The sequence below is a fragment of the Mirounga leonina genome, unplaced genomic scaffold (genome assembly GCF_011800145.1).
Source record: "Mirounga leonina isolate KUSES-001 unplaced genomic scaffold, KU_Mleo_1.0 Mir_129, whole genome shotgun sequence".
Classification (NCBI taxonomy): Eukaryota; Metazoa; Chordata; class Mammalia; order Carnivora; family Phocidae; genus Mirounga; species Mirounga leonina.
This window is the reverse complement of record NW_023270323.1, coordinates 23969722-23994487: the sequence shown is the minus strand read 5'-3', so window position 1 is coordinate 23994487 and position 24766 is coordinate 23969722. Positions and strand designations below refer to the sequence as shown.

The following is a 24766-nucleotide window of genomic DNA, read 5'->3' as shown; positions in this document are numbered from 1 at the left end:
TCACACATCAAGCTAGACCTGATTGACATGTACCCCAAACAAGCGTTATATGGAACCATATTATATGCCAGCACTGGATATTAAATGCCTGAGAAGCCTTAAAAGTCATTTTACCACACATCTACACAGGGACAATGCTACGAGACCAATGTTTTTAAAACAATTCTTGTATGCTTTTAACTGAAACTTAGAGCAGCACAAAGGGATATTTTTACACAGAATATTCAGGGAACAAGCACCTAAACTATCCATGTGGAACAATTGAGATTTTAAAACAATGGTTTGCAGGGTGGGGGCATTACCCTGATGGACTAGTCAATTGCTCTATAGCAGGACAGATAAGCTCAAATTCAGGGCTGATACCTTCTGCATGCCAAATCGTAACAGGACGGAATCAAAGCTCTTGAGCAATGCTATAATTAGGTAACTCCCACCTAATGGGATAGAAGAATTTACACCCCAATAACCCAGGATATGGTATACAGTGGAATGGGGACACAAGGGTTCCACATGGATGCCATACAACAGCTCCATCATTGGAGATCTCCCCACAGCAATATATCATCATCATTATTGCATCATGCCCTCATGAAACTGACAGCTCTTCTAATGAGAACACTTTTGGACACGATCCAGGCTTATCAAAAATGGGATGCAATATTAAATGGACTATTCCTAGGGATCACGTTTATGGCTTTAAGGACCACCTGTTATGGAGTCTGCTACTGCAGACTAACATCACAACTTCTAAACTACCAGTTAATATAACCTAATTGGTTGGAAATATGAGCACCCGGTAGTTTAAAGGGTTCCCAGAATAGTCTACAACACCCATTCAATCCTATCTAAATAAGATCTGGCACAGGAGAGGTAAATGGGGTAATAGGATCTTTACCTGTGATCAGACCCCAGATAATTTTAATAGCCCTGCAGCTAGGAGTCCAGTCACTGTATGTAGGTCCTTTCATACCTACACGGTATAAGACACAACTCGATTGCTCCAATGCTATCCCACCTGACACATCTTTTTGTAAATTATTTAACATGATTGGCAGTATAATGGTACCTCAGTATCCAAATCTGAAGTCAACCTATACAACAACAAAGGAAGTGATCATACCAGTATGTCCAGTTAGAGTCAATGTATTTTTACTATCCTTTGGTTAATAAAAACCTCAATTATACAAAGAAGATCACCAGCATGGTGGGAAATGTTGGGAATGGATTTTAATGCAGGCTTAGGAACACAGATTGATCCAGGTATGCAACAATATATTTTTTTTTCCATTGATCCAACCATCTGATATACATAGAATATACATGATTGGCACAGCATCCTATGATAATATAACCAGAACTAATTCATCTGTACCAATTTACACAGCTAAAGGAGTCACCTTTGACAAATGTGGTGTATTGCCTGATAGTCCAGACCCATTTATTATTGAGAAGGGATGTTGGAATACTACACACTATATGAGAACCTTCCCCTGGAAGGCGGAATGGACACATGGCATTACCAACTCAACACCAACACTCAAGCCAGATGTGCTTGAACCTAGATCACTTAACCCCATGAGAATTATACACAAACCTATGCCACAGAGAGTTGAAATAACCTTACAAAGGGAACAATTCAATTTGGTCTATATACAATCTGAATGTAAGATTTATGCAACAGAGCTAGGAACTGCCCAACCTACCACCTATCAACAGAATTAGACTTGGAAAGCCTCTACAATTCTGGTAGGAAAAGGCATCACCTCTAACTTAATTATCTCTGGAATTCAGGAAGCAGAAATCCAGACAATTAAGCAGGAGCTATTTGCATTTAAAAAGCATGTTAACCCTCTACTTAATGCAGTAGGAAATTTATGTTCCAAAATGTCCTCAGCATTCAGAGAACTACATTCCATTGTCTCAACTATGCATGATTACCATGCCTACCAACTGGAATTTAACTTTAACACTGACCATAAAGGTCCAAGCCCTCCAACAAAATTTACTTAATCTTAGAAATTTCTATGTGAGAGAACAATTAAAAAATCGTTGCTACAGAATCAATAACCTACTGGAGAAAGCATGGAATGATAGCAGAAATGTTACTGTAACAGGAAAAATGTATTCTTCTGACTAGACAGTCTCTTATAGTTAGACACCTCCAGACCATCAGGTGTGACAACACAGGACAATGTAAACATTCATTGTAAGGACTATTGGGGGGGGGGTAGGCAGTCAAAGCTTATTAGCAGATGACCCTTATGTTCTACCACAATAAAATACATGGTAACTCAGCATTTCTGGCAACACATACACTCCTGTGGATTGATGGATATTTATTGCCCAAAGAGATGGCATTTCAATGGTCTAATAACATGTATTATACCTGGCATGGATTTAAAATACTGGCTAATCTTTATCCTCTCACAAAAATATCCATTGAAAATTCATTCTCAGACATGAGATAATTTACCTGGATAATTTGTGCTAATAACTCCTTAGAGGTCACATTCTGCGGTCATACTAGGATGAATGACTCTATCATCACCATAGACAGAGTATATTTAAATACTGCATGCTATTAATAGGGCATTTAATGATGTTACCCAAAATGGGTAACTTTATCTCAGAATATTTATATATTTTCCAGAATCCTATCACACTGAAGTAACAGAAACGCCTTGGGTGAAAACAAAATTGATAAAGTTTCAGATGGAAACTTAGAAGAGCTCCAAGCAGCCATAAAACCTTGACCCACAAGCTAACCCATTCTGAACATGCGCACAGGTCATCCGTGCAGCCCCAGCACTCAACAGCGCCAACTTAGCCGCACTGAACAAAGATCTACAAAACTTACACAATGAATGTTCCTTTCTAGAATGGTTGACAAAACCTTTCAAATGGGTGATAGGCTCTCTGAAAAACTTTAGCCCTCTGAAAAACTTTAGAAATGGGATAGAATTCTCTCTCTATTCATGTTTGGGAATTAAGGAAATCGTTCTATTGCTTTCAGCTATTACTTTTGTTAAATATCTTATTAAACACAATATTAGAATGTTACACATCCTCAGGCTTCAGAAAGAAACAATCACAGAAAGACTAGGATTAACCATACATTTGCCATTCTTTCCTGGATGCACTGAAAGCCTATACTGAAGATTCCATATGTATTTTTGGACCTTGATCTACCCATATTTGGTAACATGATTTTCGTTTCATTTATTTGATTGCTTTGCTGATCGTTAACTTACCTTAAATTTGGATTTAGTTTTTCTTCTTTTTGACTTCATTCTTATTAGCTATAACTGATTTATATTAGCAGAATAGCACTATTGACCTGGTTTAAGACCTACTTGATTCCTGCATGACCCTTACAGATTAGTCATAAGGAATCACAGGGTGGAAGAGAGAGAGCAAAATGGAGTCACCCATGTCAAGCAGGGAAGCAAGCGGCCAAGGGTGTTGAGCTAAGACCAGGTATGGCTGAAACCAACACAGGCCGACAACATACCCAGAACTGATAACCAGGAGAACCAGAGGAGGTCTGCAAAGGTCCAAGACTGACGAAACTCCTTTAAAAAGGGAGTCTTTTGCAGCAAACTGTCCGATGTTCTAGACACTGACCCTCTCACATCTGACCACATCAAAAAGGCAATGGCTGCCTAAGTCTCTGCCCAACTGACCTCTGAGCGGAACAGCCATCCTTCACCCCTTGCAGGTAACAAGCAGCAAGTGCCAATAGCGGACTTGGAGCAGACCAAGTCCTTATCCCAGCTGTGTGCTCACAGACTGACTTCACGTTTGGTTAACTTCCTACCCCTTGTTCTATCTTGTTTGTGGCAGGACTAACACCCACCATGGAAACCAAGTTAAACATGTGGTGAAAGGTCATTGAGCTTAGAATCCTGACCAGCTTTACAATTAGGTTAACCTTGCTTTGTGATTGAATAAAGCTGTTGCGTGGAAAGACCGAACTCATGTGTGAGGCCTTTATAGGGCGCTCAGGACTCTGGAACTTTTCATAAGGAACCTCACAGTGAGCTTTTAATCATCTTTCAAGGTTAAGAGTGAAGCCAAATCAGACTCACCTGCAAAACCTATAGATACAGGTTGCTTCCTCTCTTCTTGAGTTCCCCCAAAATATCCTGAGATACTCGAACCTGCCAGGAGGTGACCTTCCTTATTCACCTGGTAAGGTTCCCGGGAACCCTGTAAGCAAGAAATCGGGCTGATTTTTTCCCCAGGGGTTTCGTTGGTCCATAAAGTCACCCTTAGTTCCTTAAAGCTGTCTGGTCACATCTGAGCCTATGCAGGTCTTTCTCAAATATGACATTCCACTCAAAGTCTTGGTAATCTAATCAATGTTTCCAGTGGAGTCATGTTATAAGGAGAACAGATTCTTATTGAACCTCGAGGGGAGGGGGGGCAGGGGATGGGTGAAATAGGTGATGGGAATTAAGGAGGGCACTTGTGATGAGCACCAGGTGATGTATGGAAATGTTGAATCACTAAACTGTATACCCGAAACTAATATACCACTTTGTTAGACAACTAGAATTGAAATAAAAACAAAAATAATTGATTTCCCATTTTGTCATTGCCACAAGCCCCATCCAAACCCTTCTAGATGTGAACTTACATCTAATTCCCAGCCCCCACCTAGCATTAATTCCCCCCAGGGCTGTACTTGTATTATTCTCCAGGGAATCCAGCGGCTGCATAGGTTCCCATTTTGCATGGCCCACGAAGATGGGTTTCACTCCTCAGATACCCAACCTGAATATGCCTGTCATTGCAGTTAGATCCAGATCCTGTAAAACATCTGTGCCCAAATTATACTCAGGAATGGGGGAAATGTGCTTAACAAAACAGCAGGGAGGAAGCCTGCCAAGTGTAGGTAGGGATTAGCTTGTCTGGACTTGCCAATCTGTCCCCATAACCATAAATAGCCTTTATGTATCCCTGAAATTCTGAGGGGGCTTCCAAAGATAAGTGTGCTTTCAGCTCCACGGTTTATTAGAGCTAATAGGGTCTGTCGGTTAGTGCTAGACCAGTAAATGGTTAATTCACCCTGGGGACTCCGGCTGCCCCCTATTGCATACACTAGAGGGCGACACTGGCCTAGCCCCCAGTCTCTAGTGGTAGGATGTATCCACCTCCTTACTGGAGGGGCACTCTGCGACACCCCTGGCTTTTTAAGACTTCCTTCAAGGGAGTAAACTGCTTTCCCTTAGGCAACACCTTCCTTAGGCTTAGCAAGCCCAAACTGGGTTGTCTGTCTAGATTTTCTCTCAGCGTTCCAGATATTAGCTCTTTTTTGAAATCTTTTTTTTTTTTTTAAGATTTTATTTATTTGACAGAGAGAGATAGTGAGAGCAGGAACACAAGCAGGGGGAATGGGAGAGGGAGAAGCAGGCTTCCCGCAGAGCAGGGAGCCCAATGCGGGGCTCGATCCCCGGACCCTGGGACCATGACCTGAGCGGAAGGCAGACGCCTATTGACTGAGCCACCCAGGCGCCCCAGATACTAGCTCTTGCCACAACTGTTTACCAGATGGGCCCCCTCTCCATTTTATTATAGGCAATATCCTTTCTTTTTCCCTGTTTTTCAGTCCATTTCCCTTTTGACAGATTCTTTAGGCTTTCCCGAAGTCTGCCACCCAGAGACTACTGTGGTGACAGGCCAAGCAAGCAGAGGGCAAGGACTACAGGCACCATGCCATGCCCCCCCCCCCCCCCCCGACGGTAAGAAACAGTCTTCAATATCACCTTCCCAGGATCCCCCAGTGAGGACACCTGAGCTGCCACCCCTTCTCGGCCCTTCCCTCGGTGCTTCCCCACCCGTTTCATTTCAGACAGGATAGCTAGCAATCCCCCGGGTGTTTTTAGGGTATCTGTACCCAAGCACTGGTCCGAAATGCTCAGAACACCTGGCCAAGTGCCCCCACATGGCGGTGGCTGGCTAGCTTGGGAGCTCCCCCAGAAACAAGGGGCTGTCGGCTGCTCAGCCCCATCTCTCATGCTTGTTTCTTTCTCGGTATCCAGCAGAGTAACCAATTGTTCGAAGGTGGAGGAGGGTCAGTAACGTACCCTCCAGCCTGAGAAGGCATTGCAATACCAGAAAAAGAAGCGAGCCACTCCATACCGTTCACAGTTTTACCCAGGGTAACTTACAGACAGGGGCCATCAGGCAGGCGGTCGGACCACCGGACAATCCAAGCAGCACTCCTATCCGCCGCCACTCTCCGGGCCTTAATCCCCAGCTTTTATGGAGCGAGGAGCACAGGGGTGAGGTTACAGGGTAGTTATCTGAAGTGGCGCCACCTGCGTGCCCGAGGGGCTAACAAGAGGGGAGGACCAGAGGCGGAGTCAATGTTCTCAGCGCTCCTACGAGGAACCTTAGTGTCTGGGTGAAGTAGATGGGCAACTTTTTATGCTCTTGCCGTTTATCAAGATGCGGGAATTTAAGGAGTAATTCTAATACCTAGGTGAACTCTCTGATGATTTTGCAGAAACTGATAGCATTTTGGTTTGTTTTAGAATTTGTGTTTTTGATGGCAAATTCATTTTAGATTATGCGTTCTTTGCTCAGTAGGCAGTATTTTAATGAATTTTTGAATATTGTCGTTAGCTCTAAATAAATTTCTCAAGTATCAGGGTCCAAAACGAATGTTCTCTGATACTAGTTGCTGTGTTGATAGTGCCTATGCAGCCTTAGGCGGTTTTTATATTTTATTGCATTTTAAATAGCTTTACTTTAACCTTTTTTACCCTTTGAATACTTCCGTCACAAGTGATGTCCTTTTTGGTTGTCCACACTTCATTCTTCAAGTGATTTTTTTCTAGCATATATTTAAGCAGCTTATTCATGATAAGATATGTTTAAAGGAATGACTTGATATTTCTGCAAAGTATATTAATGTAAATACATGAAAAACATTTTATTTGCTAATCTGGAGCATTATTTCCTCACGGGCCATTTTTGCAGAAATACAGAATTAATCGTCATTCTTGTCTTTAGGATTCCTGACACTATGTTCTTTACCACCATTAAGGAGACTCAGTGACCATGATTCAAACTAGCTGTGGACCCTACAGGAAAGCTGTGGTTTGGTCACTTAATGAAGAGGAGGAGGAGGAGGATGGGGACAATATAAGGACAATAATGATACTTAATATTTATTGAGAGCTACTAGGTGTCAAGCCCCGTGCTAACAACTTTACTTTCTCGTTTCTCACGGCAATCACGCAATGATGTTTGACAGTTCTGCCTCCCATTTTACAGGTGAGGAAGCGGACATTTAGTCTGGTTACCCAGGATCATTTATACCTATAAAGGTACAGGCCCAGTTCCAACCTGAGTTGGTCTGCTTTTGCCCTTTAAGCTGGTAACCGTGGCAATATAGTACCTCCCTGTGACATAAGGAAAGCCGCCACCCCCACCCCCCACCACCTCCTGATGCCCCACTTCTGCCCACGCTCCCGACTCAGGTGTCATGTGTTCCCAGCAGTCCTCAGGTCATCAGGGTTCTAAAGCTGCTGGGCAGCTTTTCTTTAAAAACCACTCTGAGATTGCACATTTGGAAGACAGAAGTCCCCCTTTTCCTCCTCGTACATCCTAGCATTACTGCCCTTTCCTCTTTGCATCTTCATAGTTCTGGGGGATGGATTTAAGCAAAAAGCCACCACTCATAGTCTCCCTTTCTTTTAATTAAAAAAAATATTATGATACACCTTGGTGTGAGGATAGGAGATACTGTCGCTTTATTTGAGCCTCTTTAGACAAAGTCCAAGTAGCTAATGAATTCGACACTATTTCAACTTTGTAGGAGGACAGAAAAGTTTGCATTACTCAGCGATGAATCTGATGATAAAATCTAGATAGAGCCGGGTCTAGATTTTGTTAACATTTTTATTGCTACGTGCTCTCAATACAACAAACAGCATCAGTAGTGTACACTTGGATAAAAAGGAATTTTTCGCTTAGTAGAAAAGGAAGCTCAAAGATCAGAAGTATAACAAATATACACATCTTTCTGGGAGGTGTATGTGTGTGATCATCCTTCTCTGCATTCTCCTGTGGACCAGATGCATACATATGCAAGCAAACTAGAGAGAATTTCATTCTGGGGAAACTTTGAGGGGAAAAAAAAATGGCTTCTACTTGAGGCTCAGAGATTGACGATCTGGAATTCACCTAATTCATTTAAACTTTAAAAGTCTTGCACGAAGTAGCAGCGATTCTTTAGAGGTATAGAGGCAATAGGTGAAGCTGTGAGTTTACTATGGTTAAGAGGCCAAAGTCCTTGCACATTCTGTGCTTACAGAGGTTAACATCTCTAGAGTTCATTTGCATTATATAGTTTTAGACAGTTCAGGAACTGACCTCAAGAACATTATGCTCACAACACTTCCTTTTTTTCTTTTCAGTATTTATCTCTTTCATATCCGTTAAAAAATGTTTCTAATTCACTATTTCATGAAACAGCTATCTGGGCCTCTACTATTTTATGTTTCATCGAAAGGGAACAGGTCATTAACTTTGTATCAACTACTTTAAAAATGCAAAAAGTCTGCATGACATCAAATTTGTTGTATTTTAGCTCTTCGATTTGGCTGTTGTTGTTTGCTTACCTTTCTCCTCCACGCACAAAATGTGCTTCTCTAATTATGTCTCTCTAGTTTACCAAAATATGTCATTGATATTAGCGTAAATATTTAGTACATAAAAATACTATCAAGAAAAAAAAATCAACTTTTAATAAATATCTTCAGTTCTGAATTCTATATACAAGTACTTTACATCTACTCCCTGGAGAGAGCATTTCTGGCTTCACTGTGAGCAAGGTGACCACTGACATAAATTACTAGCACATGATTGCAGTCAGATGCATTGTGGTTGTGAACATTTGAATATGGACCATGCAGAAAATAAATATTGCGACCACTGACAAATCCCTTCTTGAATCTTCCTCCAAAGCCCCAAAGCCCTATAATACTCGGGTGTCAATTCTAGTTCGATGACGCTTTTCTCAGCTACCAACATACAAACAAATTATCTCAAAACATTTTTCTTTTGTTAATATTACAGTACATTGAGTATAGCCGTTTGTGTATGTCAACAAAGGGAAAAGACAAATCAACACAAGAACACAGGACACTTCGGTGGTGCCTACTGAGGTCCTGGTAAGAGGGTTTTAATTTTGTCTTGCACAGCCTAACTTACTAGTCTCTGTCCCTGTGACCCCTAGTCGACGGACACATCAGTCCTACTCCTTTTTATTTAAAAAGTGGAAGGTAATAGGGAAGCTGGAATCTGTATATCCGCAGCATTTGTGACTTTTCTTTTTCTGTAATTTAGGTATCGCACTGTTGATCAGACAAAACCACACAACAAAAACCCTTTGTCAGTAGCTACAATTCTAACTTCTTATTCATAAAATTCTGCTTCGACAATCAACCCATAGAACGTCAAATAAGGCAATACCCAACAACAGGCACCTAGAACATCCAGAAATGTAATATAGTAAACAATCATTTGAGAACACATCTCTTAAAATAATACTGATTTCTGCAATATACAGTATTTACACAACAGCCGCAAATCCGCTCATACAATACTTCTAATATAGATAAATAGGATACAAGTCTAAGAATTTTTTGCTCCATTTCCGAAATATTTTGTTAAAGTGTAAACTGTTGGCACCTCTTTTTTTTATTTTTAGTGTAACTTTAAAAAAAAAAATCAGCCGAGATACATAACTGGTTCCAGTCCCTCTGCGGCATGAGAGAGTGACCAACGCACTTAGCAACTTACTTTCCTTCTATTAATCATCTTTGGTGCTTTCTTCCAATGACTTCTGGTAAATGAGTCAATGCGGAACAAAAGGAGGATGAAAGCAACTAGAAAGTGAACCAGCACTTTTTGCTCTTCACTCACAGACAAAACGAGTTGACAATTTACGGAGATGTACACTTTCAACAAGCTGTATGCACCACGGGGAGAGGGGGCCTGTCCGGGGTTCTCCGCTGATTTCGAGCCTTGGAGGTTCGCGTTCTCATCTTTCCAAAGCGGATGATCTGACCGGATGGCTCCTGTCAGCAATTTTGTCACCTTTCTTTGAGGTTCTTGCCTGAGAAGCAGCACCCGTGGAATCACTCACTGCGAGGAGGCGGGCAGTGGGCACTTCTGAGGAGGCGTTGAGAGCGCCGCTCCTGGTGGCCAGGGACACCAGTCTCAGAGTCCTACTTGCTGCTTGCTGAGCTCTCCTCTGGGGGAAATTAGCACCATCAGGTTTACTGTGTGGCCTGGAAGCAGTGAAGGCATTTGGACCTCCCACTGAAGACAGCCTACTCAGAGATTTCTTCCTCTCGGCAGGGGGCTCCGGATGGTAAGGAACCAAAGATGTAGGCATCACTAGAGCTCCAGGGAGGTTGCTAGGGTTCAAGACAGCATCACCGTGAGTTCCCGCAGCTTCTGGAAGGTACGGTGGTGGCAGCGTGCTACCGCGCTTGCTGCATGACTCACAACATAACTTGTTATAACCTGGTATGGAACAGTATCGCGTCAGCACCTCCATTTGACAGAATATGGACTTGTCTCCCAAACATGGCTCATCTGCAAAGGGTCAAAGAAGACAACACACACATCGAAACAGAAAACAAAAGGAAGAAATGAAAACTGTTTCGGAATATAAAAAATTTTAAGTAAAATCTGACATTAATTGGAGTTGCCCAAATGAGCCTTTGCATTAAAACTATGAAGATTCGTGGTGAGAATGTAAACCTGGTACATCCACTGTGGACAACAGTATAGATACTCTTAAAAAAAATTTAAAATATAACTACCATATGATCCAGTAAGTCCCAAAAGTATGTATCGGGAGAAAATGAAAACACTAATTCCAAAAGATATCTGCACCCCCATGTTGACTGCAGCATTGTTTACAATAGTCAAGATATGGAAAAAACTTAACTATCAGTGGATGGATGAATGGATAAAGAAACTGTGGTATATGTATACAGCGGAATATTATTCAGATATAAAAAAGAATGAAAGTTTGCCATTTACGACATGGATGGACCTTGAGGACATTATGTTAAATGAAATAAGTCAGACCAAGATGGACAAATACCGCATGGTCTCACTTGTATGTGGAATCTAAAACAAAAGCCCCTTGATGCGGTGATTGGTGTTTGCCAGTGGCGGGGGTTGGAGTGGGTGAAATGGGTGAAGGGGGTCAAAAAGTAGAAATTTCCAGTTATAAAATACATGTCACGGGCGTGTAATGTACACATGGTGACTACAGTTCATAATACTGTATGGCATATTTAAAAACTGCTAAGAGAATAGATCTTAAAAGTTCTCATGGTAAGAAAAAATAATTTTATAACTATATATGGTGATAGGCATTAACTAGACTTATGGTTGTGATCATTTTACAATATATAAAAATATCAAGTCATTATATTGTACACCTGAAACTAATATGCTATATGTCAATTATACCTCAATAAACAAATACGAACATTTAGATAAATTCACTGAAATAAGTAGTTTTTTTCTGTGCAAAGCGCTTGGGTTGACCACCATTTTCATATCTCCATCAAGTCTGCAGACTGAAGGTACTGTTCTCTTCCTAGTAGGAACCTATATCTAATTTTATTTTTGTTTATTTTTTTTTAAGATTTTACTTATTTATTTGAGAGAGAGAGCGAGAGAGCACAAGCAGGGGGAGCAGTAGAAGGAGAGGGAGAAGCAGGCTTCCCGTAGAGCAGGGAGCCGGATGCGGGGCTCGATCCCAGGACCCCGGGATCATGACTTGAGCCGAAGGCAGATGCTTAACCGTCTGAGCCACCCAGGCGCCCCTATATCTGATTTTAGAATGAGAAAATAGGATTCATTTTGGCACAGATATTTTTTAGGATATAAAGGGACATCTTTTTTTTTTTTTTAAACTTTATGCTATTTCTGGCTTTCTAATAGATTAGCCTCTACATTAAATTTAAATTTAAAATCAAAATAAATCCTGGGGTGCCTGGGCTCAGTTGGTTAAGTGTCTGACTCATGATTTCGGCTCAGGTCACGATCTCAGGGTTTTGAGCTCAAGCCCCACATCAGGTTCTCTGCTCAGCCGGGGAATCTGCCTGGGATTCTGTCTCTCCCTCTCCCTCTGACCCTCCCCCCTGCTCTCTCTCTCTCTCTCTCATAAACCTTTAAAAAACATAATAAATAGGGGCGTCTGGGTGGCTCAGTTGGTTAAGCGTCTGACTCTTGATTTCAGCTCAGGTCATGATCTCAGGGCCCTGGGACTGAGCCCCGCATGCTTAGCAGGCACCTGCTTGAGATTCTCTCTCCCTTTGCCCCTCCCCCTTGCTTGCTCTCTCTCTCTCTCTCTCTCTCTCTCTCTCTCTCCAAAATAAATAAGTCTTTTAAAAAATAATAATAAATAAATAAAAATCAAAATAAATTCTAAGGCCCTATTGGAACAAATTAAATCTTAAAAACGTATTACCAAAAGAAAAACCAAGGTAACACCCAGAGTCAGTGCAATAGTTTCATTTTTACTACCAAATATTCTCAGACTATTATTTGAAAGCATAAATTTGGGTAAAGTGTGCCAATTTTCTTTTGAATCATTCATATTTTTAAACTTAATCTCACTGAATTGATAACACTTTATGTTTAAAGAGTACTAAAGTAACACTCATAAAACATTTCATACATGTGTGTACACTCTTTTTATTATTTTTAAATTTTTTTGAGTACAGGTTATAAGAATTAGATTTCAAAAAATCCAAATGTTGAACTCATGGACACATTTGTTTGTACTTATTTTCATCCATTTTAGGGCACATCCTACGCAGCGCCCACCAACACAGTGCAACAGCTATGTCTGATTTGTAAACACAAAGAATTGTAAATTGTGGCACTTACATACTACAATCACTTAAAATTACAAGGTATTATTGGGGAATGCTGCTCTATTGCTAGGTAAGGAACCTGTATATAAATTGCTAAAGAAATTAAAGAATCTTTTTTCCTAAAGTTTGAAAAAAAAGAGGTCAGTTGGCAAGACCGAGAGAGCTAAAATTGCCACCTGTATCTGTTACCAATTACAAATTATAAAATTAATTATAAAACTTAGAGTTATAATACCATGTCCCATCCCAAAATTTGGAAATACCTGTGTTTGCCTGGCATTTACAGATCTACTAGATAGTATGACATGTCTGAATATTTCATACTAGCTAAGGTAATCATCTAATTATGTTGTGAATGCCTGCACATCACATTAATTGGAGTCCCCTCAAATATCCTTATTATTTCGGAATTACTTTTTCCATGCCTATTATCTTAAAATAAGAATATTAATTTCTTCTTCCTGTATGTTTAAGGCTCTAGGCCCTGTGATGAGAGGACTTTATTTGACCCTGTACTCTCTTTTCCCTCTGACCCGTCACCCCCTCACCCCCTTTCTGTGGCCCAGCTCAAAGCATAACCTAGTCTCTCTGTGTTAGAGAAGGAGTTCATGTACGAGGCTCGCCTCTGTGTGAGCACCTCAGCACTGCAAGGACTGGCTCACAACATGGATCTAGTTAGGGCCATTCTATGTAGACGAGGAAAAGGATGAGATATTCTGAGAAAAAAGAAAAAAGAGATAAGAGCAAAGGGATACATTCACTTTATGGTAATTTGTCTCAGGATAGATGGGCAGAGCTTAACAGCAACAATGAAATCGTACAATCAAAATGGGGCTTAGGGAAAGGATTCACATGACAAACCCAATCAGTAAATTAAGGAAGCTTTTCAGCCTTTTAGTTCCATGCCCAGATCATTACGCGAGGTTCAGGAAAAGGGTATTACACATAGTCTCAAAAAGTCATTTGATTTTAATTGCAATTTGAGACTGATGGGAATTATTACTTAGTTGAAATGTGTGCTAGAAATGTATGGCCTGGGGCGCCTGAGTGGCTCAGTCGTTGAGCGTCTGCCTTCGGCTCAGGTCATGATCCCAGAGCCCTGGGATCAAGCCCCGCATTGGGCTCCCTGCTCCACAGGAAGCCTGCTTCTCCCTCTCCCACTCCCCCTGCTTGTGTTCCCTCTCTCGCTGTGTCTCTCTCTGTCAAATAAATAAATAAAATCTTCAAAAAAAAAAAAAAAAAGAAATGTCTGGCCTTTTAGACCTCATAGAATTGGCTGTCGGGCCTGGATGTCAGAGCAATACAGCAGCTAAAAGATTGTGGAATCCCTAACATAGTTATGCCATCTCATCTGTACCTCTATTTTACAATTAAAAAGAATCTCGTTTAGCCAAAGGAAGAGAATCAAGCGATTCTTGCTGACAGTTGGGCATATTTGCAGAAATGCACAGCTCTACCAACTATTAGAACAGTCAAGTGTACTCACAAAGTTTTTAGCCTCTTGGCAGTAATACAGAAGAGTAAAATATTATGACAACAGTAAACTTTACACCTTCTAACCGGGTAAAGTTTGTTCTGTTGGCTTTGTCTTGTGTTTTAAATTTTCAAGTATATTTTCCAGAGAAAAAGATTAACTATCTAAGTCCTTTGTCTCCCCCTCATGGCCATACTTGTTCTTGCTACCACACATTTCAAATGAAAATTTATAATGAAATAGTTTTAAGGTTTACGACTTGACCTGAAATTTCCTCAAAAAAAAAAAAAAAATGACATTTGATAAAACAGTGCCTTGACAATTTTCTTGAAAAAAGAAAGTACCATGCAGCAGATGTCAATATTTAGTTAATGGCTTCTTATGCTGTAGGCCATAAAAAGGCAACTTCTTTAGTTCCAAGTCTCACTAGTGTGACAGCAACATCCAGTCGTCATTAGGTACAGACTCAGGGAAGCGGCATTTAAGAAGAAGCTTGTGATGGCAGAAGTGGGGTGGGTAAGGAAACGAGAAGGGGGAGATGGTGTGAGGTGGGGAAGAGAGACGAAGGGAGCGAGAGAGAACAGACAGCAGATGGTGCAGTGGGGGGGACAAGAAGAAAGAGAGCCAGACACAATCAGAGAGCAGAGACATGGGGGCTTGGAGGGAGAAAGTAGGTGAGGAAGACAAGGGATGGAGAGGAAAGAGACAGGAGTGAGGGAGATGAAGAGACAGATACAGACACAGAGTGGGAGAGAAAGGCAGAGGGACAAGGACGGGGAGAAAGGGCAGGAGGACCCTGAGAAAGGGCAAGGTGGGGGTGAAGGAGAGACACAGACAGACACAGGAGGTAGAAAGAGGCTGGGGAGATATCAGGGAGAGAAAGAGGACAATAAGGAAAAAGGAGACAGGAAGAGATGAGGAGAGAGAGAAGAGGAGACGAAAAGAAGGAGAAAGACAGGGGATGAGGATGGGGGAGAGGGAGAGTGTGGAACGGGGTGGGGGAATGAGGTCAGAAAGCACGTGTGATAGACGCAGAGAAAAGTGAGCAACCTGCAGGTGGCAGACGACAGCAAGTCAGAGACAGGGAGCCAGACTGGACCAGCACAGAGAATGAGAGACAGAGGACAGCAAATGGAGATACAAAATGAGGCAGAGGACAGAGATGGATGTAGACAGAGGGAGCACAGAAAGGGAGGAAGAGGGACAGAGTGATAGAAACGGCTGCCATCCCATACATATTTCCTGTTACAACAGCAAACTGATACATAGTTTAAAATACGCTCTGCGCTTGGGATCTAGCAAGGAGGAAGGGTTAGGCAAACGTTTGCAGGCGTGCAAGTTTCTATTCTGAAACTGCCTTGCTGAAGGGCATGTATATGGATGGAGAGGTAACAGAAATGGCTTTGGGTTTTTTTTTTCTTTGTTCTTATAAAGATTTATTTATTTATTTGACAGAGAGAGACACAGCGAGAGCAGGAACACAAGCATGGGGAGTGGGAGAGGGAGAAGCAGGCTTCCTGCCAAGCAGGGAGCCTGATATGGGGCTCACTTCTAGGACCCCGGGATCATGACCTGAGCCGAAGGCAGACGCTTAATGACTCAGCCACCCAGGCGCCCCACAGAAATGGCTTTGTGAATGGCACTGATCACCCACATGTCTAAACTGGATAATTACAGCAAAATATTTCAAAATCTTCTCCAATATTATGCCCTTTTCAATGATGCGAAATTACAAAGGCACAGAGAGAAAATAAGTAGCTTCTACTAGAAAAACAAATCGACAGCAGCTGCACAGACGCGCCGCGCCCTCACCCCTGCATTAGCGCCTGACAGGAACCAGGGATGCCGCGGGGCTTATGCTACCTCGCTGGCGTGGGACACTGCCTCAAACACTGATCTGAAAGAAGAGGATTAGGCTCATGTGTCAGGGGTGTGCTCCTTAGGTTCTTTTTGGATAAGCAAACAGAAATTCCAGAGTTTGTCCTGAAATTCTGCTTTTTGAGGCTTCAAAACCATTGTCAGAACAGCGAAACCAGTCGGCGTCACACCTACCATTACAGGGAGGCAGCTGACAGGCTCTGACGGCCTCGGGCTTCTCCCCTGCACAGTGGTCTCCCGCCCTGCAGAGGACCTGCCTCACCTCTGTTCCTTCCCCGCAGGTTACCGAACACTAGAGAAACAAAGGCTACGGTTAGAGAGGTTTATTCCACCAAGACCACCTTGCTCCCTGTGGACACACATGCGCATGCGCGCGCGCACACACACACACACACACGCACACGCTTGCACAGCTCTGTAGTTCCTTCTCCATTTTGTTTGGAGACAGATAATCATAGGTTTAGAACCTGACTGCAAGACTGACCAGCCCGGGCACATTGCAGCTTCTCCGAAAGCCGGGAAGGTTAACACTTGCCTCAGGACTAAATGAAGGCAAAGGAGACAATGTCTGTAAAGCATTTGTGCCCCACAGGCAGTAAGCACGTGACAGGCAAGAGGCCATTATTGTAATGTTAATACTTGCAAAGTTCTCCCAAAACAGTAGTGGCCCCTCTCTTCAGGGAGAGATCCTGTTACTGACCTTCCCATTCTTTCACCTTCCTAACTAATGGTAGAACTTACTGGCAGGCTACCTTGGTTAATTCAACCTCTTTGGAACTACGATTATTTTATTCCCATCAATTAATTTCTTTAATGAAGGGGCTAACTGCTCTAAAATTAAGTCCAGGACCATCTAAGCCATTGTTCCAGGTAGGAGCTAGAGAGGAGGGACCTTTGTTCCAGGACCCTGAGGAGAAGGAGATGTGAGTTATCTTTCTGGTCCCATGCAGGTGACCTTCACTCGCCTGTTCCTTCCTTCCTGGGCCTGCTTTCCACTTTCTCCTTCATTCTCTATCTGCTTTGTGATGTCCTTTCCTCCTATAAACTTTTCTCCTTTTGAATCTTTAGAAATACCAAAGGCGTGGGATTAATTCAGGCCACACGATGCTGAGTCAGCAAACAAACATCAACTGGGCAGGTCCTGGCTTGTAGTGGGGAAGCAACACAGAGTCTTCAAGAATTGTGTGGACCAGTGGCAGCACCGACTCCAAGACAGAAGTTACAGTATTCTGTCTTGAATGGCATACTAGAGGTAAGCCTCTTTGTTTTTGGAATGTAGAGGGAGGACTGTGGGAAAGGCAGCCCTGGAAGGTGGTATTTTGGACCCTGGAGATGAGCCCTAGTGGAGGAGGAGGAGGAGGAGGAGGAGATGGTGAGTCAGGAGGTCCGGGGAGGGCCATCAGCTAAAAGGTGGGGAGACTCCATTGAGCATGGTCTTTTTGGAATAGCAAGGAGGTTCTCAAACTGGAACACAGAGTTGGAATAAAGAACAACAGAGCAACAAGAGTTAGCATGGGACTTACTGCGGTGAACATTTTGCAATATATACCAATATTGAATCATTACATTGTACACCTGAAGCTGATATATACTGTTACGTCAGTTATACCTGAAGAAATAAAAGGAGGAGGAGTGGGGGTGGGGGTTGGAGGAGGGAGAGGAGCAGGAGAAGGAGAAGAGTTACCATGGTGCCAAAGGGGGCAGGGCCCTGCATTCACGGTCAGACGTTTGGAATTCATCCCGTAGGAATGGTGTGAAGTCAACGAAGATAGGAAACAGACCAGTCACCTTTAGACGCGCCGCTACCTCAAAACACACCCAAAGGTGGTTTGCCCCGACCAACTCATCCTCAATGCCAGCACTGCTCTAAAACCGTGTTTCCTGGCACCTCCAGGTGCTTGCTGATGACACAATCTGTGGCCGCATCTCAACTCACACAATGCCTCCCTGATACGCGAGCCAAATTAAAATATGCCGCGCACGCTTCCGCACACTTCCGCGTGCGCGCACACACCCTCTCGCACACCCGCGCGCGCGCACGGGCGCCGCACGCCCACCTCGTTCCAGGGCCCTGTTTTCCAGTGGGAGGGGCAGGGCACGCGGTTGCAGGGCCGCCGGTTGTCGGGCCTGTCGGCAGAGCAGTACTTGCTGTGCACCGAACGGTTGGTGCCGTCGTGGAGCGGCTGCAGGCAGCGCACGGTGCGGAGCTGGTAGCCGGAACTCCCGCAGGTTCTGGTGCAGTGCTCCCACTCCTCGGCCACCCAGCTGCAGCGCGAGGGGGAGAAGGGGGAACACGGTTAGCGGCTGCCGCGCGCACCCTCCTGCCCTGCGCCCTGGGTGACGGGCAGCCCGGGGAGGGCACGCTCCGGCTCAGGAAGCAGTTGCAGAAAGAGGGACGCATCCACCAAGTCCAGAGTCTGAGCATTCTCTAACAGCAATAGGCCCGACACTTCTGTGTTTAAAGCCTGGGTATTTTTCTGCCTCCCTGTGATCTGGAATAACCTCTTTCTCTAAAGGAGGATCCACCGACAGAGGGTTTCTGAAACTCATCTGAAGGTTGCCGGGTTAGGTCCGGGCAGCATGGCAGTTTTTCAGAAACACACCAGCGGGCTCTCAGCCACACTGCCTCACGGTATTAATCATCTGAAAGGAAATTTAGAAAGACAATCCATCTGATACTCGCTGAGACGAACTGCTTTGGCGGCTGCTGCTTTTCCATGAAATCCTGAGTTTCCTCACGATTTAAGATTCTAACTGAGATGACAGTTTCATTTCTACCGTTGCCCCCGAGAAGGCTGCCTGACGTACCTATCCTGTTTGGAAAATTCAGTTCTTCATGGCGGCCCTTAGGAGGCCCAACAAAAAGGTAAAGGTAGTGTGCATCCAGGGATTGAATGCACCTGATAGAAAGATTTCTAAAAAGATATTTTCAAAAAAGATTTCCCATGGGACATTCCCCAATTCTGGGGCGACGTCAATGGCCCCAGCACTCTCCACATCGGCTGTGGCTGCATTATTAGGGACAGGTCTCCATGACGTGTGGCTACGTGTGGTCCCAAGGGGCCGTCCCCAGTGATTCCATCTGGTTCCTCAATCTGTCAGAATGTACATGAGGCATACTCTTTATCCTTTCCAGAGTTACTTTCCCTCTGCTTTTTTTTTTTTCTTTTCACATATATGGGGCATCAAAATATAACCATGCTAAAACCTTGGCAGTCTTTGCTGTCCCCAGCTTAGGATGGCTTTGATGAGTGTCAAACTGGCAGCAGAATGTTTGTGGCAACTAAGCAACTGTAAGGCCCTCAATAGCAACTCTCATTTGAAGACAGATACTATATGAGAAGTATATACTTCATAGTCATAGATACTCCTCGTTAAGTTTAGTCCCTCGTGGAATTCCTAGAATGGTAACAAAGGAGAAAAATGGCATAAATCCACAAAGGTAAAAAAAAAAAAATTGGATAGAATGCACCAAAAGATAAACAGTGGGACATACAGCTACCAGCTCAGCAGACCTAAGAGGAATGAAGTTTAACTCAGCCATAGAAGCTGGCAAGCAGACTGACTTAGCGGCAGAACTCCAGGAACATGCTGGATTGTGGCCGCAGGTGGAAGTGTGCACTGCAAAACTGGGTGAAGGCAGGGCTGAAAACGGGACTGAGGAAAAGTCTGCGTGCAAACAGGTCCACCTCCTGATCCTTACCCCCACCGGTGGATTGCCCCTCCTCTAACCCAGCAGGTTATCCTGACGTTTATCCTTGGTGGAAGATGAACGAGACCTTTAGCTTGTGGACAACAGATATAGTCAAGAGACAATAGAGAAAGAGACCAGAGTGAAAACAGGGGGCTAGGTAAGAATCCACAATTGGAATGGTGCAATGACTTCCAGAACAGCTATCAAACAGGCTTATGCTCTCTAGGCAGACGACTGATGCTGCTCTTTGGAATCGGATCATTTCCTTAGAAAAGCCCTAAGTATACACTGAGGATCTTCAATGAAAGAGTCCAGCCAGCTTGTCCTACAGTGAAGCCCACCAGCAAGCAAGTCTTGAGCATAAAGCAAACTTCCAAGCAGCCTTTTAATACTGTATTCTTATGTGCGTGAAGAGCCAACAATCAGCTGACACAGAAAAGCCTCTAACACAAATCATGGAGGGGGAGAAAAGAAACAAGGAAAAGAACTCAAAAGAAATAATGCATGGAAAAGATAATCTTTAATATCATAAAAGAGATAAAAGAATATTTACATCTGTGAAATAAGCATCCAATGCCTTAAAAAAGGAACACGTGAGGAATAAAACAGAGTGCTTGGATATTAAAGTGCTCTTGGATAGTAACACAATAGTAAAAATGAAAAATTCAGCAAGTAGAACAACAAACAATAGATGAGAAAAGAAAAGAGAATCAGATCTGTTTAAGAATCATAACTACAAATATCTTAGAAAAAGAATATTGAAAAAATAGGGGAAATTTTTCAAAGTAAAAACACAGGAAAATGTCCTGGAGATGAAATGTACTGGTTTTGTGTTTTAAAAAGTCTTTGAGTACACAGCACAATGGATGAGAAAAGTAGAGCATCAACGACGGGCAGTTCTACCACTGTGAAATTTCGGGACATCGGGAACAAAAAGAAGATCCTATAAACTTTGAATGACAAACAAAAATAGAAAGCATTGAGGGGTGCCTGGGTGGCTCAGTCGTTAAGCGTCTGCCTTCGGCTCAGGTCATGATCCCAGGGTCCTGGGATCGAGCCCCGCATCGGGCTCCCTGCTCCATGGGAGGCCTGCTTCTCCTTCTCCCACTTCCCCTGCTTGTGTTCCCTCTCTCGCTGTCTTTCTCTCTATCAAATAAATAAAACCTTTAAAAAAAAAAAAAAAAAAGAAAGCATTGAGAACCAGAAGAGTAAATGACTTTGCAACAGCAACATGGGAATCTAGAAAACAATGGAACAATGGTTTCAAAATTCTGAAGGAAAATACATTACGGTTTGGAATTCTATGTGTGTGTATTCCAACAATCAAGAGTGAGAGAAGAAAGGCTTCCTATACTCTTATACTTTAACCTCTTAGCTACTTTTCTTAGGTGTAAGAGAATTTTTAAGATAAAAATTTTTACTTTGTATATACATTTTTCATGAAGCTACTGGAAGACATGATTACCAGAACAAATGAATACAAGAAAAGATAAGAAGACAAGAAATGCAGGAATCAGGAGATCCGATGCAAAGGAGAGGCAATGGGATTATCTAGGAAGAGGTAAAAAGACACCCCAGGACGAACAGAAAGAAGTCCAGGGCAGAGCTGGAACACACAAAATTCTCTAAGAGAGATCTCTCAGAAGTTGCACGTAACAGGATACTTGAGTGTTTAGTATTTATAGGAGATTGATACTCACGGAAGACAGTATGGGGATGAATTACTGAAAAGTAGTAGAAAACAAAGCATAAAAATCAAAATATTCATTAATTCTCAAGAAAGAAAGTTTCACGAGGAAAGAAAGAGCAGCAAATGACTCACCTGTTGGGACAGACAGAAGTCATTAAGACAATATAAACTCTGAAGATTAGTATCAGTAAAAGGTAGGTTAGAACAATATTGGAAATACTGGGGAAGAGAGAAGTCTGGGCTCTGGGTGTGTATTTGGGGATGGATTGTAAAAGAATGCTCAACCCTTCGCTTTCCACTTGGAAATTCAATATACACAATATACATAATATCCAAAACCTCCCCCACCCCCCAAAACCAAGTAGATGCTAAAACATTTTACTTAAGAGAGCTAGAAACAAGGAGTTACCAAATATCAAAAGAAGCATCATAGCTGGAACGTGGTTGTTTTTGAGAAACAGGAGTATGGTAAAGGGCAGGGAAACACAGCTCTATATAAGTCCTGTGAAATGATCTGACTCTTTAAACCAGGTACGTTTATTAGCTTTGACTAAAAATAAAATTAAAACTAAAAAGAACTAGAGACATTGAAATCCCTCTCACATTGTGCTCAGGAAATGATAGTTAAAATAAGTGCTTACAGTGGATGTGTACACTCTTGAATATTGCACATCCTTCTAATAGGTTTTGGCTTCTTGTTGACCTCGCAGAAGCTGCGGTGAACCATCTTATTATCGCTTTTCCTACGGCATCCGTATTTAGTGTACTGGAAACCTAGGAAAGGAAACACATTTCTTTGGGTTTACTCACTTATTCATCCTGCTACATATTTGGTCATTCAGTCGTTCATTCAACAAATATTGACTGAGGACGCACAGGAGGCCAGGCATTGCTGTAGACACTGAAGGTCCAGAAGTCAATTAAATAAACAAAATCCTTAACTTTTCAGGGCCTACATTTAATAAAGTACAAATGATTAAATATAGCTGTGTTCATGCGCTAATGAACTAGACCCCTGAACATACAGTCTAGTGTAAGGGACAGATCTGAACAACCACTGTGACAATACCACGGACACAGGCTTTTAGAGGGTTATGCACATAATTTACTGTAGAAGGCGCCAAAGGAGCACAGAGGGGAGGGTCTCAACTTAGCCAGAGGAGGGGCAGGAACTGCTCACAAGATCCGCACTTCTTGATCAGCATCTTCAAGTTCAAACAGTGTTGGGTAAAGGGAAGGAAGCAGAAGAATACTCCAAGCGAAGGAAAGGACACGTTAAAAATGGCAGGTCTGTTTGAATGGCTGAAGTTTCCTGTGTGAAGGGGATAGGAGATAGGAAAGAATCTAATCCTAAAAGCCTCAAGTGCCAGACTAGTGTTTGGACTTTTTATCTTGGCAGTCACAGGGAGTTTTTGAAGGTCTCCCCACTCACCAACCCTGACATCTGTAAATAATTAATTAATTAATTAAATTAAAAAAAAAAATTCCAAACCTACAAAAATGTTGTAAGGAAAGCACAATGAACATTGTTATGCCTTGCGGCTAAATTAACCTTGTATTACGTGTCACTATATTTGAGGTGCATACGTATATATTTTTACATATATAATAGCTTAATTATAATATGCAATATATATAATATACATAAAATTTTGCCAAACCCTTTGAGAGTAAGTTGCTGGCATCCTGATCCTTCACTTGTAAATACTTCGGCATACTGCCCGTAACAAGTACATTTCCTACATAATTCTTAAAACCAGAATATTTAACACAGATATAGTACTATTTTTTTTTTTAAGATTTTATTTATTTATTTGAGAGAGAGAATGAGATAGAGAGAGAGAGCATGAGAGGGGGGAAGGTCAGAGGGAGAAGCAGACCCCCTGCTGAGCAGGGAGCCCGATGCGGGACTCGATCCCGGGACTCCAGGATCATGACCTGAACCAAAGGCAGTCGCTTAACCGACTGAGCCACCCAGGCGCCCCAGATATAGTACTATTATCTAATATACAGACCAAATTCAAAATTTGCCAGTTTCCCCTATCATGTTCTTCATAGCAATGTTTTCCCAATCAAGGATTATGCAGTGCATTTAGCTGTCATGGAATTAAGCAGGTATAGTTTCTGAGCCTCTTTTTATCTTGGATATTTTTGAGATGTACAGGCCATTTGTTTTGTAAAATGCCCCACAATTGAGGTTTATTTAATTGCCTCCTAGTGATTAGATTCAGGTCAAAAACGCTTTTGACAAGAATACTACATAAATGATTCTATGTCTTCAGGACAACACATTAGGAGGCTACAAGATTTAAATCAGACAAATACTATAACTACTCATTCGGTCATTCATTCAGTCATTCATTCAAGATTACCCTGGAAATAAAGGAAGAGAAGAAAATCAAATTAGCTGACTAGTTAAAAGACTTTTGCAATAATCTTCCCTTCCAAAATCATGAAGGAAACCTGGTGAGGAAGGAACAGATGTGGTAGATATTAAAAAGGTGTGTCTGACAAACCTTGTAACCAAGTAGATGCTGAGGGAGCAGCAAAAGAGAAGATTCAAATTAAACATGCATTTTGTAATGGATTAAGTGTCATATTAAATAACTAAAAGCATTTTATGTCCCGTCCACCTCAAAAAAAAAAAAAAGGCCTCTTTAAAAATACATCCTTGGGGCACCTGGGTGGCTCAGTCGGTTAAGCATCTGCCTTCCACTCAGGTCATGATCCCAGGGTCCTGGGATCGAGTCCTGCATCAGGCTCCCTGCTCAGTGGAGAGCCTGCTTCTCCCTCTCCCTCTGCCCCACCCCTGCTTGTGCTCTCTCTCTCTCTCTCTCTCGGTCAAATAAATAAAATGTTTAAATAAACAAACAAATAAATAAATAAATAATACATCCTTGAATTTAGAATTATAAAATAAATGGTTGATGCATGCATTCCCTACTCTGAATAATTTTTTTGTTCTCGGTTACTCAGCATGACTCAGCCCTTTGCCTTTTCCTGCCTGTTGAGGAAATTCCCTCTAGACCAGCTCAGTTCTGGAGTGTTTATTGTTCAGAAGCAGAGGAATGGATGAAGTGAGAAACTGAAAAACTCTGCAAACGGCT

At 42.4% G+C, this 24766-nt stretch overlaps 1 protein-coding gene across 2 annotated transcripts in view; it reads right to left on the bottom strand.

Annotated features, from left to right (window-relative positions):
• Nucleotides 1–7893: 7893 nt before the first annotated feature.
• Nucleotides 7894–24766, bottom strand: part of ADAMTS3 (ADAM metallopeptidase with thrombospondin type 1 motif 3) — a 251245-nt gene continuing 234372 nt past the window's right edge. For both annotated transcript variants that reach the window (XM_035004838.1, XM_035004839.1), the window contains 4 exons: nucleotides 22301–22433; nucleotides 18333–18540; nucleotides 16450–16567; nucleotides 7894–10617 (listed from right to left, as the gene is read on the bottom strand). In XM_035004838.1, coding sequence (XP_034860729.1) covers nucleotides 10058–10617; nucleotides 16450–16567; nucleotides 18333–18540; nucleotides 22301–22433 — 1019 coding nt within the window. In that variant the 3' untranslated portion in view covers nucleotides 7894–10057. The remainder of the gene's footprint in view (nucleotides 10618–16449; nucleotides 16568–18332; nucleotides 18541–22300; nucleotides 22434–24766) is intronic.